This window comes from Emys orbicularis, chromosome 7 (genome assembly GCF_028017835.1).
Source record: "Emys orbicularis isolate rEmyOrb1 chromosome 7, rEmyOrb1.hap1, whole genome shotgun sequence".
Lineage (NCBI taxonomy): Eukaryota > Metazoa > Chordata > Testudines > Emydidae > Emys > Emys orbicularis.
Genome location: NC_088689.1, coordinates 47,227,040 through 47,247,256, shown reverse-complemented (window position 1 = coordinate 47,247,256; position 20,217 = coordinate 47,227,040). Strand labels below are relative to the sequence as shown.

The window sequence follows — 20,217 nt, the reverse complement described above, 5'->3', positions numbered from 1 at the left end:
AGCTCCCCAGATCCCTTGCCCTATTCCCTAGCACTACTCCAGTTCAGGTACCTTTTTTCCCAGGCAGCCAGTTCCTTCTCTCTCCACGCCTAGAGAGAGACTGACAGCCCCTGGCTCAAAGCCCTTTTATAGGGCCAGCTGTGGCCTGATTGGGGTGTGGCCCCAGCTGTGGTTGCTTCCCCAATCAGCCTAGTCTTTTCTCTCAGGAGTGGGGGTAACTGCCCCACTACACTCCCGTTGTCCAATGGCATTGGCAAAGCACAGCAGCATTTAATACTGACCAGGTAAGTGCTGAGTACTGCTAAGGACAGTGAAATTTGCTTGCACTTGACAACAAAATCCATTATAGGTGGAGTAAAAGCACAGCGAACCACACACAGTAAGATAGGACTTTCATTATGTTTATAATCAGTTTCATATCTGAAGCCACAACAGCAAGGACACAATCCTACAAGATCCCGAGTACCTCAACACCCACTGATGCCAAGTAAGTGATATGCTATCAATATTTTTAAAGGGGCTCAGAAAAACTTTCTACTTTAAACTGTAATAAACCCTATATGAGGGCTCAGAATTTGTTTCCCAGTTTCTCCTTAACTGATAGAGGAGAAAAAAAGACATCATTCCTTGGCAAACAAACTTATTAAGTGGATTTTATTTGGAATGTTTATATTTTGTTTCTGAAACACAGACTGAGCATATTGATAGTATAGCTCAGTGTACATCTAGAGCCATTTACAATGAGATTTGTGCAGGAAGTAGTTCTGGGGTAGGGTGACCAGATGTCCCATTTTTAAAGGGACAGTCTCATTTTTGGGGACTTTTTCTTATATAGGTGCCTATTACTCCCCACCCCCTTTCCCATTTTTTCACAGTTGCTGTCTGGTAACCCTATTCTGGGGAAAACCTGCTGTTTGAGTTCATTCATTTGAGTTCATATCCTGTTTATTCCAAAGGCAAAAGTTTTTTTTTTTCTAGAGTATTTTTAAGAGCTTCTCCGATAAGTTATTTTGGTAAGTATATCTTTTGTCACTATACTTAAATGGGCTGAAGCTATCGGATGGAAAGAAGTTAATCTAAAATTCCTTTCAATTTGTTGGTGACAAAGTTTCAAAAGGGGTTACCAGGATGATGCGACAGTCCCCCCTTCAGCAGATTAGTGAACAAGGCTAAGGAGTTTGCACAACTGAACTCCTATCTGGAACCCACTCATTCAGACATTGCTGAGTGTATAGTCCCAACTTGTTTAACTTTGGGTTGACCCAGAAGAAACACTATTTCTTCTATGCTGATTTTCTTTTTAAAAATGTTTAATTTTTTGAGAGACGTCATACTTGTTCTGTGTACAATGGATGGTTCCAACCTTTTAGAATTATACTCGTGTCTATTCAAGTAACCCAGAATCAAACCACCAGCATAGTCTGGAACTGTGCAAATCTGGATCTGAACTTTGTGGCAATAGTACCTTGTTTAGCTCTAAATTCTTGTGAATGTTCCATGGTGTCCCAATTGCTCAATAATGTTATTAATGAATAGTCAAGGTATGAATGAAGAGACTTACCCGAATCATCATGACTGAACATCTGATGTCATGAATTGTATCATAGACCTTCTTTGAGATGTCCACAAACTGATTGTCATCAAACTGATGCATTGTGTTCCTGCTTAAGCCCTCCAGTGCAATATTGACTTGAGTAACAAACTCAGGAATCACTGTAAAATTTAAAAAGTTATAATAAATAAAAAAAACAAAGAGGGAATCAGGTTGTGGAATGAAGACTTTTAAAATAAAGTTACAATGTAAAAACAATATGACTATCAATGGAAACCATTTTTGTCATTTGTGGCTTTGGTGTTTGGGTGGGGACAGAGAGGAGAAAGGAGATTTAATTTTTCCAGTGAAAAACTCAAAACATTTTGGCAAAATTGAATTTTCTCTACAGAAAATGTAAATTTAGCAAAAACTGCAATTTTCCATCAAAAACACATTTTTTGATAGACAATTCCTGAGCAACTCTAGATATAACCTAAGGAATGGGAGACCTTCCAACTTTCTGATAGTTCTTCATTCTGGCATGTGAGCAAAACACTTGTTGGTTGATTGGTTTATTTGTTTGATTTTTTTTTTTTTCAGAAAAAGAATAATGGAAAGCCAAAGTCCACCTGTGTTTAATGAGTGTGTATAAAGAACCACTTGAGAGCAACATTACCTGGGTTTTAACTGCTAAATAATCTGAGGTATATAAATCCTGAAGTATATGATCAGTCATTACATACCATGTTGATTGGTACTGTATATTACTCTGCCTCAGTAACAACTTCATGATCTAACCCCCAACCCCTCATTTTTCATGGGGCTTTCAAAACATGTTAATAGCTAGAAAATAGATCTTCAAATCTGCACTTTAATTATAGCAGCCTTACTGCTGCAGAGATCAATCGTGCTCCCAGTGAAGATGATAGCTGTTTCTTTATGGCCTGATTTTCAGAAGTAGTGAACACCTATAGCTCCACATAAAGTCAATGGGAGTTGCAGGGCTTAGCCATACTTAAAATCAGGTCCTTTGTCTGTATTTTATAAGGGAATACCATTGACTTCCAAAAACAAGGATGTTCAGAACTTTTTATTCCCATCTGATCCTTCCTGAATTAAACCTACCAGAAGACTTTGTGTAAAGCATAAGTTTCTTCAAATGCATTTTAAGTAAAAGATCAGACAGGTTAATTACTCATACAACTTTTAAAGAAACCCTAATCTGTACAAGCTATAGTAATGATGAGTCAATCAGTGTAGCATTCTATGCAATTTTTCAAGGTTCACATAATAGTCTGTGTGAATGCTTTTAAAACATTGTTATTTCATGCTGTACTTGGCTATAGAGTCAAGGATAGTAAGAAAAGATTATGTTCAACCCACTTGATAACAGTGGTAACTAGGCCATTCATAGAAAAGGCAGTCTTAATATTAATCAAACACATGAAAAAAACCATCAAACTGACTTTTCACCAAACTTCTATACAGAGGAGTGTCATGCCAAATAAATAAAAAACTTTCCTTTCCCACTCCTCACCTTTCCCTGAAGCTGACAGCAAGATATGAAGGTGGTTTTCACCAGTGATCAGATTTAATAGCTAATAGAGTGCTCAGCTTTAATTTAACACAACCTCAAACTTGTATTTTTAAAAAAGGAATCTAAATGGCTTGTCATAATTTAAGAACAGAAATTGATAGTTTCAGTTAGCCAAAGTTATAGAAAGCTGCTTATGGGTTGGTAAATAAAATAATGGGAAGTAGGGTTATTTTGAACTAAATAGTCATCTGATACATTAATTATGTGAAGTTCAATACTCAGCTCCATCACTCAGAACAGAGCAGTACAAAGGTAATGTAAAAGGTTTCAGGGAGCTCCAGGCGTCTACTGGTACAGTAGGAATTTCTAGAACGTTTTCAGGGACCTGCCTGTGGCAGCATTCCCTTTAGTTACTATATGTGTATCTCCTTTACTGCAGCACTATGGAGTCATTTAACTCCCCTTAACTCTGTCTGGTGCATTTTCAATGACTGATAACGGTCTACTGCTCACAGCCCAGTTTCAGAAAGAACAGGCTATCCAATCTTGCTTACATGCTGCCTCCCACCTTCACAGACTGTACCTGTTCCTGTTCTCCCCGCTTGTTTGCTCTGTCCAGCTTCTAAACACTCTGTGTTCCCTCAACATCCCCTGGTCGGTTTTCCAACTTGTTGGGAGTAGAAAAGGAATATGATCCTGACTGACTGACTGCCACATTGATCTTCTGGAAAAGGGCATTCATCACAACCATGGAAGGTGAAGGTAAATGATGCTCATTATAGTGATAGATTCACTCCTGTCAGCAAAGAGATCACTTAGCCAGGAAGGGGATTTTAAACCAATGTATAACTTTGTACATATCCTTTCTCACGTAAGAAGGGCTTGTGTTCCCTCATAAACAGTGGAGTGGACAAAAATTGACTAACATTCTATTCCCTCAAATTATACTCGGAACCAATACAGAAAAACCCTCTTCCATCCTTTCACTGAATTATCCACTTTCTTTCTTATCCCACAAGAGTACAAGGGAATGTTGTGCTTTAACTGGACATGCCAGTACCCCAGAGAGTTTAGTAATAACTTGCCTGATTTGACTGTCCCTCCAACCTCACTGAAGGCCAGCTACAAAAGTAACTCATTCATCTCCTTCTAGGCTCTCCAGGGGGTGACACACATTAATAACACTGTTATCTAATGGAATGATAATATGAACGAGTCTCAAATCTAGTTATATCAGACCTAAGTCATTTGAGGCTTGTAAGATTTCCTGTGCAAAAAAAACAAAAACAAAAAAACCTTACAATAATAGAGGCAAATATGAAAGGAACACATTTATTGAGAGATCGGTCAATTGTAAATCTCTGCAGTAATAACTGGGACCAAGGTATTCTGGTATTTGATGTGGGTTATCATAAAGCTGTCAAATAATACTATATTGTGCCGGTATCTAGATCTGTCTTCTGACCAGGGCCAGCTCCAGGCACCAGCTTGCCAAGCAGGTGCTTGGGGAGACCACTCCAGAGAGGGGCGGCATGTCCAGCTATTCGGCGGCAATTCGGCAGACGATCCCTCACTCCCGCTCAGAGTGAAGGACCTCCGGCCGAATTGCCGCCACAGATCGCGATCGCGGCTTTTTTTTTTTTTTTTTTTTGGCGTCGCTTGGGGCGGCAAAAACCCAAGAGCCGGCCCTGCTTCTGACTGCATCATTCCCTCAGATGAATGATTAGAATACTTTGGCCTGATCCTATGAGTTTCCAAATAACTAACCCCACAAGTAAGGGGTCGAGACTTCTTAACTTGGTGGATCTTAAGTATCCACATCAGGGAAAAGAAAACACTGTCCTGCAATGAAGTCAAGTGAGTCCTCTATGCTGCTTATTCACCCACTGCTGCCAATGGCTGAGTCCCCTTGTGTCTGCACAGTAGTAGCCAGAGAGGGAACCCAATGGGAGCTAATGTTGCTTCATATAGCCTCGCCTTCTGTTTTCCTCTGACATACCAATTGGGTTATTCAACTGCAGAAAGGGGTTTGCCTCAGAACCACAACTTTGAAAAACTCTGGCAAGGAGGACAACTTCCAGCACTAACCCCACCTTCATTGTGCCCAAGGCAGACAGTTTGGATCCCAGAATTTTCCACATATAGGGTGAGTCCTCACTGGGGGAAAAAAAAGTGTTTTCTTAACTTGGGTAAGCTTACTCAGGTTAAAATAGCAGTGAAGATGTGGCAACTTGTCTTTTAACTCAGGTTAGCAGATCGAAAGCCCGTAGGGGAGCCTGGGGTTGAAACTGACTTCTAACCCAAGTTAAAAGATGAGTTACCTCGTCTCTGCTGCTATTTTTACCAGCGTTAGTGAACGTGGTGTAGCTAACCACAGTTAAAAACACACTTTTTTGTAGTGAAGTCATACCCACAGAAGAGAAGGGATGACACTGCAGACCTGGCACTCACCCCACCACACTCAGAGGACACACAGATTAGCTCAGAATCTTTTCTATCTACAGAAGGGGTGGGGAAGATATGGTCCTGCAACTGTTGACCAACTTAAATGTCTTTAAAAAAAGCTAGCATGTTCTGTAAAGATTTACAGTCATGAATAGATGAATAAAACACTTTATATAAACCACTCCAGCAAGTTTTATAACCTAAAATTCTTCTATATCTCAAGTATCAGAGGGGTAGCTGTGTTAATCTGTATCCACAAAAACAATGAGGAGTCCAGTGGCACCTTAAAGACAGATTTATTTGGGCATAAGCTTTCATGGGTAAAAAAACCCCACTTCTGCATGGAGTGAAAATTCCAGATACAGGCATAAATATATTGGCACATGAAGAGAAGGGAGTTACCTTACAAGTGGAGAACCAGTGCTGACAAGGCCAATTCAGTCAAGGTGGATGCGGTAAACTCCCAATAATTGATGAGGAGGTGTCAATACTGTCCAGTTTGGCCAATGTACATGGCAGAGGGACATTGCTGCCACATGATGGCATATATCACTGTGGTGAGTCGGTGTGGGTCCCCTCCTGTCCTGAAGAGGGAGCCCCGGCGCAAACACCCAAGTGGGCGGAGCCACCGCCGCCTGTCCCCGCCCCCCGGAAGTCACGGGGCGGGACAGGAAGTATAAAGGCTGGCAGCCAGAGCTCAGTCAGGCGCCAGCCACTGCAGGGAGCAGACGTGCGGTCGGGAGCTCCCCGCCAGGATACCTCGGAGGCCCGAGGTGGATGCCCTAGCTGGCTGGAGCTGCCCCGAGCTCATTACGAGGAGGAGCCGCCGGAGCCCGTCCGCTCCCGTCGCTGGGAGGCGCCCGTGGAACTCCCCCACAGCAACCCTGAAGGGGAGGCCCCGCCAGAACCCTTGCAGCCCTGCTGTTATCCCGAGGAGCCGCCCGAGGGCCAGTGGCCGGATTTCCCTACGGAGCTACTGGATCTGCCACCAAGCCCCGGCCGAGAGGAGGCCCCACTGATGGACTGGACCGCAGCCGGTGCCACGGACGAGGTAGGCCCCGAGGGGGATAATGGAAGTAGCCCGGGGGTAGCCGACCCCAGTCAGGCTACAGAGGCCTGTGAGCCCATGGCAGTGTGTTTCGGTCAGGATACCCCACTGACCGGCAGCGACACTAATCGCTGCTAGGGCCCCGGGCTGGGACACAGTGGAGTGGGTGGGCCTGTGTCCCCCCCTGCCACCCCTACACACGGGTGGCAGGCTTCCCCCTCACCCACCGATCAGGTAGGAACCTGAGCCCCTTACCTGCCGGGGCTACTTGCCTGTTTGTGCTCCGCCCTGAACCAGGGCCGGAGCTCGTAAACTGCCTGCCTACTCAGTCCCTGCCCCAGAGGGCCTGAGCTACTACACTGCTTGCCTGCTCAGCCCCTGCAGCCAAGGGCCTGAGCTTATTGACTGTTTGCGCTCAGCCCCTGTGACCAAAGGGCCTGAGCTTATTAACTACTTGTGCTCAGCCCCTGCGACTGAAGGCCTGAGCTTATTAACTACTTGTGCTCAGCCCCTGCTACAGAAGGCCTGAGCTAATTAGCTGTTGTGCTCAGCCCCTGCATCCAAGGGCCTGAGCTTATTAACTGTTTGCGCTCAGTCCCTGCATCCAAGGGCCCGAGCTTATTGACTGTTTGTGCTCAGCCCCTGCATCCAAGGGCCTGAGCTAAGTGACTGTTTGCCTGCCCAGCCCCTGCTCCAGAGGGCCTGGGCCCCCAAACTACTTGCTCGCCCAGCCCTGCGCCAGAGGGCCTGGGTCCTTTGACTGTGGTTTACTCAGCCCCCTGGACCAGGGGGCCTGAGTCCTAAGCTAACTGACTGTTTAATTCGTGCAGTAGGGAGTCGGTGTGGCTCCCCTCCTGTCCTGAAGGGTCGAGCCCCGGCGCAAACACTTTTACAATCACATTAGTAGATGTGCAGGTGAATGAGCCCCTGATGGTGTGGCTGATGTTGTTGGGTCCTCTGATGGTGTCGCTAGAGTAGATATGGGGACAGAGTAGGCAATGGGGTTTCATAGAATCATAGAATACCAGGGTTGGAAGGGACCTCAGGAGGTCCCCTGCTGAACCCCCTGCTCAAAGCAGGACCAATCCCCAACTAAATCAAATCAATTTGTTACAGCGATTGGTTGCTGGGTTAGTGTTTCTGTGGTGTGGTGTGTAGTTGCTGGTGAGTATTTGCTTCAGGTTGGGGGGCTGTCTGTAAGCAAGGACTGGCCTGCCTCCTAAGGTCCGTGAGAGTGAGGGATCGTTTTCCAGGATAGATTGTAGATCGTTGATGATGTGCTGGAGAGGTTTTAGCAGGGGACTGTACGTGATGGCCAGCGGTGTTCTGTTATTTTCCTTGTTGGGCCTGTCCTCTAGTAGGTGACTTCTGGGGACCCGTCTTGCTCTGTCAATCTGTTTCCGCACTTCCCCAGGTATGTACCGTAGATTTAAGAATGCTCGATAAAGATCTTGTAGGTGTTTGTCTGTCTGAGGGATTGGAGCAAATACGGTTGTATCTTAGGGCTTGGCTGTAGACCAGAGATCAGCACCCTTTGGCACACGGCCCCTCAGGGAAATCCGCTGATGGGCCGAGACAGTTTGTTTACCTGCAGCGTCTGCAGGTTCGGCCGAGGGATGTGCTGGCTGCCGCTTCCCGCAGCCCCCATTCGCCTGGAATGGTGAACCGTAGCCAGTGGGAGCTGCAATCGTCCGAACCTGCGGACACTGCAGGTAAACAAACCGTCCCGGCCAGCCAGTGGATTTCCCTGATGGGCCATGTGCCAAACATTGCTGATCCCTGCTGTAGACAATGGATTGAGTGATGTATCCCGGATGGAAGCTGTAGGCATGTAGGTAAGTATAGCGGTCAGTAGGTTTCCGGTATAGGGTGGTGTTTGTGACCATCACTTATTTGCACTGTAGTGTCCAGGAAGTGGATCTCTTGTGTGGACTGGTCCAGGCTGAGGTTGATGGTGGGTGGAAATTGTTGAAATCCAGGTAGAATTCTTCAAGGGCCTCCTTCCTGTGGGTCCATATGATGAAGATGTCATCAATGTAACACAAGTAGAGGAGGGGCACTAGGGGACAAGAGCTGAGGAAGAGTTGTTCTAAGTCAGCCATAAAAATGTTGGCATATTGTGGGGCCATGCAGGTACCCATAGCAATGCTGCTGACTTGAAGGTATAAGTTGTCCCCAAATCTGAAATGGTTGTGGGTGAGGACAAAGTCACAAAGTTCAGCCTATGTAGATTTGTTCCCATGTTGCAGCAGGGAATTTGTTGAGTAGATGGTGTAGTTTCTTTTGGTACTCCTCGGTGGGACTGGAGGATAGTGGCCTGTAGAATGTGGTGTTGGGGAGTTGCCTGGCAGCCTCCTGTTCATAATCCAACCTGTTCATGATGATTACTTCAATTACTAGGAGTGGACCACATCCACCCTGACTGAATTGGCCTTGTCAACACTGGTGTCATAAACAGACAGTTAAGGGTTAATGCCTCTTTTACCTGTAAAGGGTTAAGAAGTTCACATAGCCTAGCTGACACCTGACCAGAGGAACCAATGGGGCGACCAAATGTTTCAACCAGGAAGGAGGGAAGAGTCCTTTGTTCAGTCAGTTCATTAAGTTTGTGACAGAGAGAAAAGATCCAGGAATCAGCCTCCTATCAGGGTAGTGAGTATTAGAGAAGGAATAAATTAGCTTATGTTTATTTTCTTTTGTGACTTGTCTTTTTGCATAAGAGGGAGATTTAAATTGGGTTTTTCTTTTGTGTAACTTTAAGGTTTTGCCCAGGGGGGGACTTCTCTGTGTTTTGAATCTGTTGTCTGTGAGAATAGCTTGCATGCTAATCTCCCAGAAGTTTTCCTTTCACCTTTCTTTCTTTAATTAAAAGTCTTCTTTTAAGAACCTGATTGATTTTTCCTTGTTTTAAGATCCAAGGGGGTTGGATCTGGACTCACCAGGAATTGGTGGGGGAAAGGGAAATTAAACTCAAATCCTGCCAGGAAAGAGGGGGATGATTAATTTCTCCTTGTTTTAAAATCCAAGCGTTTGTATTGGTGTTCACCAGGAAATTGGTGGAGAAGTCTCTCAAGGCTATCCAGGAAAGGGTTATAGTACTTGGGAGGGAGATATTTTGGGGAGAAGACAGAGTTTCCAAATGACTCAAACGATTTGGTGGTGGCAGCATACTAATCTAAGCGGGTAATTAAGCTTAGGGGTTCTCATGCAGGTCCCCACATCTGTACTCTAAAGTTCAGAGTGGGGGTGAAACCTATGACAACTGGTTCTCCACTTGTAAGGTAACTCCCTTCTCTTCATGTGCCAATATATTTATGCCTGTATCTGTAATTTTCACTCCATGCATCTGAAGAAGTGGTGTTTTTTACCCATGAAAGCTTATGCCCAAATAAATCTGTTAGTCTTCTACAACTCCTCCTCGTTGTTTTTCTATATCTCAGATACATTTGAGCGAGGACCATGAAGTAATGTCTGCTCCATTCCTTTTTTTATTTAGCAGTCTCAAAACACATCCATTCATAACTAAATTAGTCAATCATTTAGCTGCTATTCACTGAATATGCAAAAGATTTCCTTGTCTAAACAAGCCAAATTGCTGAAGTTCCTATAGGGACAGTTAAATAACGGAATCCCCAATATTCTGCATTTTCAGTAATGCTGGAACTAACAAAGAACAACAAGTGCTAAGTTATATCATGCTGTAACAGGGTGCTGGCCAAAAGGCACTGACTCAGCCCGTTAGCTCAGAGCCTGCTAGCTCAGCTCCCAGTAAGGGGAAGTGATTGGAGCTGACAGGCTGAGGCTAATTAAAGCCTTAAAAGAGAAACACCTTGATGGGGGAAGGCCTATAAAGCTAGCAGGAAGGAAGTAGGAGGAGAGGAACAGGAAAGTGAGGAGTGAGGGCCCGTTGCTCTCAGCTAGCTGTAAGAGCAAGCTGTTCCCTAAAGGGCTACCTGCCTGATAGCGAACTGTATAAAGCTGTATATAAGTGGTGGTGGGAAAATACAAGGAAATAAAAGGGCACTGGTGTTTGAAAGAGTGGTCTCCCGCGAATTTGTGCCGTGAGCAACGAAGGGCACGTCTACACGTGCAATAATGTTAAAATCTAAAAATCCAATGTTAGGATGGATTTTTCTATTCCAGTTTATAAATATACTATATTTGAGCAGGGGATTGGACTAGATGACCTCCTGAGGTCTCTTCCAACCCTAATATTCTATGATTCTAAGATATGAACGAAGTGTATGACAAAACTCGCCAAGTTCATTTATCCATTTAGCCAATACAATAGTAAACAAAAAGGGGTCAATGCGTATTTCACACTTGACTTCCTTATACCTAGGGCATCTGAAACCCAATCAGACACAACTACTGTCCCAGAAATAGTAGCAAAATGCACCTTTAGTTAAACCACATTTTAAACAGTTTTCAGGCTGAAAAATTGCCAGCTGCAAAATTCCAAACTTAAAGCACAGGGCCAGAGGATTGAAACCTCTAGACAAACATTTATATTGGTTTCCCTTAAGTTAGCTAGGATGAAAACTGATGGAATTGAGCTATGATCCAGCCAAAGTTTTAAATAATAAGAGAGAAAAGCTAGACCCACCCCCAAGCGGGCCGATTTACAAAAATATTGAACACCCAGCAGCTCCCAATGCAGTGTTATAACCCCCTTTCTGTCAAAACAAATCTTATAAGCATACGTTTTACAGCTTCCAAGGCCAGACTGTGACCACTTAGTCTGACCTCCTGTTTATAACACAAGCCACAAAACTTCCCCAAAATAATTCCTTTATGCGCTAGAGCATAACAGATAAATCTGAGCCTTGTGAGATCCTTAACTAATAATGTGATGGGAGCATCCACAAATTATATAACAGTTGAGGAAACAGCACCATTTTGGTCATATATATGGACTTACTTCAGTGCAAGGTGAGGATGCCCAGCACCAACCTCACCAGTTTAAGCCCTAGATGACCAAAGAGAGAGAGTGGAAATGACAAAGCCAGGTTCTTAGGTCTTTGTAATTTATCATCAACAAGGTAAATATCTAGAGAATAATTTCGTAGTAAATTAGATTCAATAGAATGTCCCATATATTGAATTTTGGACCCATAAGTGGAAAAAAATAATTAACATGATAAAAAGTATCTGGAGCATCAGGTTTCTGCATCAGTAATGAAATGCAAACTAATTTAAGAAACTACTATACCAAACATATTTCTCAGGGTCTTTACCCTTTTAAGATTAAGGGAGATGGAAGAAATGTTACAGGAACTCAAGAATACCCTCTCTTCTAGAGATACAGAAAATATCTTAAACCAAAGTCCAAACAACAAATCCTGGAACTGTTTATAATAGTCACCCCAAAATCAACTGGACCAGGGGTTTCAATTCTTTAAGAGGATATGATCCCTCATTTGGTGTAAATAAAGTTAGCTTCATTGAAGTCTTAACATAAACTTGGGTTAAGCATCCATTATTGTGTGTACTGTGAATTACTAGTTTCAGTTAAAGAATGATCTGATATTGAAATAAGTAAAAGCACTGCACTTGAAGTAAACTCATTTAGAGGGTGGGTGGGTTGACAAAATTAATCTATGCTAGGGAGAGAATTACACACTTAGATATCAAAGTAAATTATAATCAAAAGGATGCCACGAAAGTACTGTATGAGTTAAAAGACAGTCCCAGAACAGGTTTCTATATTAGTGGCTGTTAGAGCTGGTCCAAAAGTTTGTTGTCCAGTCCCCCGGAATAGAAAAAGGCTTTTCAATTAAAAGGAAACTTTAGTTTAAAAAATACATTTTCATTTAAAATGCTCAGATTTTCATCAACAAAGTGGAAAAAAAATTCCTTCTACTTGACAAAATGCTGAAAAATTTCTAAAAAAAATTCACTGATTTTTTTTGGGGGTGGTGGTGGTGAAGAAGGAAATAATTTCTTTACTATCACAGTAACTGTGTTATTACACCTACAGGCCCCCGGGCTACAGTCTAATGCCTCTGATATAACAATATTAAATTAAACTTTGAGTATAACATAGGCATGTGAAAAAGCACATGACCTGCACAAATATAAAGTGAAAAAAAGTTCATTATTGGGCAAGGCAGTATCTTTTATTGGGCTAACTTCTGTTGGTTAACAGAGAAGTTTTAAAGCCTCACAGAGCTCTTCTTCAGACCTCAAAAAAGTAACCAGAGTTTCACAGTTAAATACAAGTTGGGACAGATTGTTAAACATGAGGGGTTAACATATTGCAAGAAACAACTTAAAATGAAGTGGCCAATAAACACCTCTGCAGTCCTAAGACAAAGGAGGGTTAGTAGGTAACAAATTGTTGTAATGAACCATAAAACCAGCATTTCTGTTGAGAACACAATTTTTAGTGTCTTGCAAAGTTATGGACCAGGAGAAGTTGGTCCAGTAAAATATATGACCTCACCCACCTTGTCTACCTCATATCCTGGAACCAACAGGGTTACACCACCATCACAAACAAAATTAGTATTAGAGGCATAAATATTGAAAGGAAAAGAATTAGAGCCCAAAAATTCAGACAAAACTTTAGGTGCCTTTTAAGCGCTGATATCACATAATGTTAAAAGGAATAGATGAGAGATACAAAATAAAATGGCTGTACTACATTGGCCATTCAAGGCTGACTGATGAAGCAGCCACCTGGCTCACCCACTCTCTTTAATTTAGAATGTTCAAGCTCATTTAAAATCTATTTCTTGTGCAAATGCAACCTTCAGTTTAAGATTATTTAAAAAGAATCCTTTTGTGCTTTAATAAATAATTATAGCTTTCATTCTCTGTTAAAGAGCCATTCACTAGAGGGTACCATAGTCAAATGCTGTTGAAGCTAATTGGAAAAGGTTCTCAGAATATACAATTTCAAAAGAAAACACCGAGAGCACCACATATATTTTGAAGAGGAAAGTATATAAACAGAATATACATCAAACAATATTCTTTAAGGCAGAGGCACTGAAACATGGGGGGGGGGGCATGGCTTTTGACCGGCTGTAAGGGCAAGTGACAGAGGGTAGGAGGCAGAGAGGAGCGAGTGGGGGCCGGGGGCTCAGGGAGAAGAGGCAGGGCCATGGTTTGGAATCCCATGACCCCCCCCCCCACCTTTAGGGAGCTTTGGCAGCTCCTCTTTTAAGGGCTCTAAAAACCGCAGTCCCAGATTTCTAATTAATGTAGGTATGCTGAGTTCCTTATCTTATATTTAAATCTTCTGAATCTCAGTTTTACTTTTAATGGAAAAAAATCACTTCAGTATGATTATTCTTGCTGTCTATAATATTTCTACAACATGAATGAAGCCCACGAGAAATCAATGCATGCCGTATCCTAACTACATGTTTCCTAATGGAAAACTGAGATTGATCCAATTGCCATAGCTATGAGAGAACATAATAACGGCCATACTGGGTCATTGCAAAGGTCCATCTAGCCCAGTATCCTGTGTTCCGATGGTGGACAATGTCAGCTGCCCCAGAGGGAATGAACAGAACAGGTAATCATCAAGTGATCCATTCCCTGTCGCTCATTCCCAGCTTCTGGCAAACAGAGGCTAGGGACACCATCCCTGCCCCTCCTGGCTAATAGCCATTGATGGACCTATCCTCCATGAATTTATCTAGTTCTTTTTTGAACCCTCTTATAGTTTTGGCCTTCACAACATCCTCTGGCAAAGAGTTCCACAGGTTGACTGTGCATTGTGCGAAGAAATACTTCCTTTTGTTTGTTTTAAACCTGCTGCCTATTAATCTCATTTGGTGACCCCTAGTTCTTGTGTTATGAGAAGGAGTAAACACTTCCTAATTTACTTTCTCCACACCATTCATGATTTTATAGACCTCAATCATATCCCCCTTAGTCTTCTCTTTTTCAACCTGAGTACCTTCCCATTGTCAGTATAATATTTTAATCTAGTCTGATTTTTAACAGCAGTATCTACTGTCCTAATGGTTCTGTTACTAATTTTCAATGAGTTTCAAAATATTGAGTTTTATATAAAAAAAGTGATCTAAGATTCAATTTTCTAAACCCAGTTGTAACATTTAATTATGATCCTTGATCATTAAGTCGTTCTACATAATAGGAATCTTTTCCCTTAATATAAAAACTCAAGGTATTTTGAGCCAAGGAATAGATTTGAAACCTCAAATTTTTCCTTTTTTTTTTTTTCCTTTTTAAAATATTCTGAAAAATGAGATTCTAATTTCTCACTCTCCATTTGCTATCCCTTCCAAATCTTTATTGATCTTTGAGGACATGATCCAAAAATCCACTCAAGTCACTGGGAGTCTTACACTGATTTCAATGGATTTTGAATCAGGCTCCGATTGAGGTTGTATAGTCACCTGTACACACTCTTTTCTTAACCTATGTATTATATAATTTTAACATTAGCTTTATTAAATGTCATGTTATTTATAACCCCATAATCTGTATCTTCAAATATCAAGGTTCTTTCTTTGTTGCTACTGTTTCTTAGATTACATTTTTAAGAGGGGGTCTGCTCATTGCTCTTTGTTTTTAAATAAAAACTTATCCCCTTAAAACTCCATATCCCCATAATAAATTAAGATAATGTTTTTTCAAATTGTTCACTCAACTCAAGAATTTGATGAGGATGGTGTGGTGTGAGGGGGGCAAGGGAGGGAATTAACAAGTCTATTTTTCCACTTTGTCAGCTGTATTAGACTAAGGAACTGCTCAGTTCCAACCAAGAGATGACCAGTGCCCTCAGACTCTGCCCTTTGGCTATCCAGAGATGTGTTTCAGGATACACTCCAGATGTTCTTATCTAACTATAATGGGTGATTCCAATTTAATGGGAAAGACAGGTCTCATGTGTATTGAAGCTTCTGCTACGCCTCCTCAGGTAACGCTGGTCTACAATTTTTGAGAAGTCGTCTACTTCAGAGATAAAATGTGCTATTTATTATGTATTTTGATGTGCTGAATTCAAATATGACAATTAAAAAAACTGGCTACTGTTTCTAAGATATTTAAGTTTTTACATTTTATGTCTATGTATATTGTGTAGATAGTAGCGTTTTAATCATACATTGTAAACCTAGGTCTTTTCATGTGTTTATGGTTAATTTACATGATAATATTTCACCTGTCCTGTTTATGTAACACTTTAAAAATCAGCAAAAGGGTTATATAAATAAAATTTATTATGGAACAAAGGGTAAAAAACTATTATGTACATAGTTTAGTCCTATTCAGTGTCTACTCGGCGCTTCTTGGCTTGTCTCTTGTATTCATTAAATGGAGCATCTCTTGTCACTGTCCAGCAATAGTCTGCAAGCATTGATGGGCTCCATTTGCCCTGATAGCGTTTCTCCATTGTTGCAATGTCCTGGTGAAATCGCTCACCGTGCTCGTCGCTCACTGCTCCGCAGTTCGGTGGAAAAAAAGCTAGATGAGAGTGCAAAAAATGTATCTTTAGAGACATGTTGCAACCAAGGCTTTTGTATGCCTTGAGGAGGTTTTCCACCAACAACCTGTAGTTGTCTGCCTTGTTGTTTCCGAGAAAATTTATTGCCACTAACTGGAAGGCTTTCCATGCCGTCTTTTCCTTGCCACGCAGTGCATGGTCAAATGCATCATCTCGAAGAAGTTCACAAATCTGAGGACCAACGAAGACACCTTCCTTTATCTTAGCTTCACTTAACCTTGGAAATTTTCCATGGAGGTACTTGAAAGCTGCTTGTGTTTTGTCAATGGCCTTGTCAAAGTTCTTCATCAGACCCAGCTTGATGTGTAAGGGTGGTAACAAAGTCTTCCTTGATTCAACAAGTGGTGAATGCTGAACACTTTTCCTCCCAGGCTCCAATGACTGTCGGAGTGGCCAATCTTTCTTGATGTAGTGGGAATCTCTTACACACCTATCCCATTCGCAGAGAAAACAGCAGTACTTTGTGTATCCAGTCTGCAGACCAAGCAAGAGAGCAACAACCTTCAAATCGCCACAAAGCTGCCACTGATGTTGGTCATAGTTTATGCACCTCAAAAGTCGTTTCATGTTTTCATAGGTTTCCTTCATATGGACTGTATGACCAACTGGAATTGATGGCAAAACATTGCCATTATGCAGTAAAATAGCTTTAAGACTCGTCTTCGATGAATCAATGAACAGTCTCCACTCATCTGGATCGTGAACGATGTTGAGGGCTGCCATCACACCATCGATGTCGTTGCAGGCTACAAGATCACCTTCCATGAAGAAGAATGGGACAAGATCCTTTTGACGGTCATGGAACATGGAAACCCTAACATCACCTGCCAGGAGATGCTGTAGTCTGGAGCCCAACAGCTCTGCCTTACTCTTGGGTAGTTCTAAGTCCCTGACAAGGTCATTCAGTTCACCTTGTGTTATGAGGTGTGGTTCAGAGGAGGAGGATGGGAGAAAATGTGGGTCCTGTGACATTGATGGTTCAGGACCAGAAGTTTCATCCTCTTCCTCGTCTGACTCAAGTGAGAATGATTCTGGTGCATCAGGAACCGGCAGTCCTTCTCCGTGGGGTACTGGGCGTATAGCTGATGGAATGTTTGGATAATGCACAGTCCACTTTTTCTTCTTTGACACACCTTTCCCAACTGGAGGCACCATGCAGAAGTAACAATTGCTGGTATGATCTGTTGGCTCTCGCCAAATCATTGGCACTGCAAAAGGCATAGATTTCCTTTTCCTGTTCAACCACTGGCGAAGATTTGTTGCACAAGTGTTGCAGCATATGTGTGGGGCCCACCTCTTGTCCTGATCTCCAATTTTGCAGCCAAAATAAAGGTGATAGGCTTTCTTAACCATAGTGGTTATACTGCGCTTTTGTGATGCAAAAGTCACTTCACCACAAACATAGCAGAAGTTATCCGCACTGTTCACACAAGTACGAGGCATCTCTGCTCACTTTGGCTAAACAGAAATGTGTCCCTTTGCAAAATCAAACACTGACAAATAAGAGAGCACGACACTGTATGATTTCTAGAGGTGATATAGGGCAATTTGTTCAGCAGAGTGATGTAAGCTTCGTTATGATTGCATCATCCATGACTTCTAGGAATAACATGATGCAATTCATATCATGTATGACGCAATACCAGCTTCAGATTGCATCATTCATTGTTTTGCCTAAAAAGCAAGTACTGTCCAAACCCAGTCACAGATTTATTCATAGATCCAGTCAACGATGTATTTTAGTCATTTCTGGTTTAAACTGAGATCCCTTCCCTTTATAACTCACTTATCCTCCGCCATTCCCAAGTCAAGGGTCGTATATACTGACCCAATAGCATATCTTGAAAACTAGAGCCAATCAACAATTTTAAGCATCATTTTCGTTCTCAGTGACCCAGAATTAGTAAAGTTTGACAACATTTATTTCAGAACCATTTTGGCTGTAGAGCAGTGTAATTACTTCAGACAGGCAGAAATGCAGCAGCACCAATTAGTCTGAGAGCATGTGTAAGTTAATGATAGAAAAGTAAGGGAGATGTCATTTGATTGGTAAAAGACTACAGAATCAGAACTCATTGGTGTCATGCTCTGCAGCATGGCGGGAAGGGGGATTCACTGCCTGCCCCTGCTCCTACCTTCAGGTCCTCTGATGGTATTATCAAAATTCCAATGTTGTCAGAAATGGGTCGAGTTGGGTATCATTCAAAAGCCCTTTCTCCCATTTACAAAACGATACTAAACAAGCAATACTAATCCGATGAAGTTCAACAAGGACAAGTGCAGAGTCCTGCACTTAGGACGGAAGAATCCCATGCACTGCTACAGACTAGGGACTGAATGGCTAGGCAGAAGTTCTGCAGAAAAGGACCTAGGGGTTACAGTGGATGAGAAGTTGGATATGAATCAACAGTGTGCCCTTGTTGCCAAGAAGGCTAACGGCATTTTGGGCTAAGTAGGGGCATTGCCAGCAGATCGAAGGGCGTGATCATTCCCCTCTATTCAACATTGGTGAGACCTCATCTGGAGTACTGTGTCCAGGTTTGGGCCCCACACTACAAGAAGGATGTGGAAAAATTGGAAAGAGTCCAGCAGAGGGCAACAAAAATGATTAGGGGGCTGAAGCACATGACTTATGAGGAGAGGCTGAGGGAACTGGGATTGTTTAGTCTGCAGAAGAGAAGAATGAGGGGGGATTTGATAGCTGCTTTCAACTACCTGAAAGGGGATTCCAAAGAGGATGGATCTAGACTGTTCTCAGTGGTAGCAGATGACAGAACAAGGAGTAATGGTCTCAAGTTGCAGTGGGGGAGGTTTAGGTTGGATATTAGGAAAAACTTTTTCACTAGGAGGGTGGTGAAGCACTGGAATGGGTTACCTAGGGAGGTGGTGGAATCTCCTTCCTTAGAGGTTTTTAAGGTCAGGCTTGACAAAGCCCTGGCAGGGATGATTTAGATGGGGATTGGTCCTGCTTTGAACAGGGGGTTGGACTAGATGACCTCCTGAGGTCCCTTTCAACCCTGATATTCTATGATTCTACGAAGACAATCCTAGAACAATTATGTAGGTATAGCCAACAAAATGTTTAAAAATCAACTCTTTGCACACATGCATTTGCTTAGTTGATTTGGGTGTGCATGGTATTTCACACATAGCTGGTAGGATCAGTCCATCCTCTAAGATCCACACATGCTAGATAGGGAATGGTAGTTTTGGATATACTTGATCATCCCAGAACCATTCCATTGCTTGATAATTTTCTATCATGATAGCAGGTATAAACGCACCCCCTGTCAGCGGCAATTTTTCTTCTGTTTGCTTCATGGAAAACATCAACCAGCCTAGCTTTGCAAGTGACATAATGTTGACCTTCAAATGGTAAACTCAGCATATGACTCCAGTGCATTTCTGACCTCATAACTGCTTGTTTCAGCCATTCTGAGCACCTTCAGGGTGGGTCGTGGAGGATGGACTGTTCACACCAGTTATGTCGGAAATACCTACATTGTATAGAGATAGGAGTGTGGCATGGACAGGATCAGCATGACAAAGTGTCAAGTGGTGGAGTTCTATACAGAGATGGCACTGAAGATGGCTTTGATGAATAAATGTTTTCAGTCTTACACATCAAGGCTAACTTCTCTGGGATTAACCAAGGTCATTTTTTAAAAAAAATATAAGCAATGCATTTCTGTGTTAAAGTATATATATATATATATATATATTTATTTTTAAACATTTTCTTGAATATTTCTACATAATTGTTCCAGGTTTGTCGTGTTTAATACCATTGTGCTTGGGGAGTTTAATACCATTGTGCGTTTGAATGATACCCAACTTGGTTAATTTGTGGTGACATTGTATTATCAAACTTTCCACCAACTGGTGGTCCTGGAGCTGAGGAGGGCATCAAGTCCGTCCACCACACTGCAGAGGGTGACACCACTGAAATTATGATTTTGTAGATTTTACAAATCAAATTACATGGCCCTTAGTTTTATATCACTCACTTGCCTGCAGAATGAGATTTTACTACATTGTTCTCCCAGACTAATTGTTATAATTTGTGGTATCTCAAAGAGCTCAGTCTTCAAATAGTTCAATCTATTTAGCTAAGCAAAGGTTAAGGGGTGACTTGATTACAGCCTATAAGTATCTACATGAGGAAT

At 42.2% G+C, this 20,217-nt stretch overlaps 1 protein-coding gene across 1 annotated transcript in view; it reads right to left on the bottom strand.

Moving 5' to 3' along the window:
* The window catches only part of CTNNA3 (catenin alpha 3), a 1,024,091-nt gene that overhangs the window by 169,879 nt on the left and 833,995 nt on the right, over positions 1–20,217 (bottom strand). Inside the window, exon 12 of the mRNA XM_065408662.1 lies at positions 1,562–1,713. Within this exon, the coding sequence (XP_065264734.1) occupies positions 1,562–1,713 (152 nt within the window). The remainder of the gene's footprint in view (positions 1–1,561; positions 1,714–20,217) is intronic.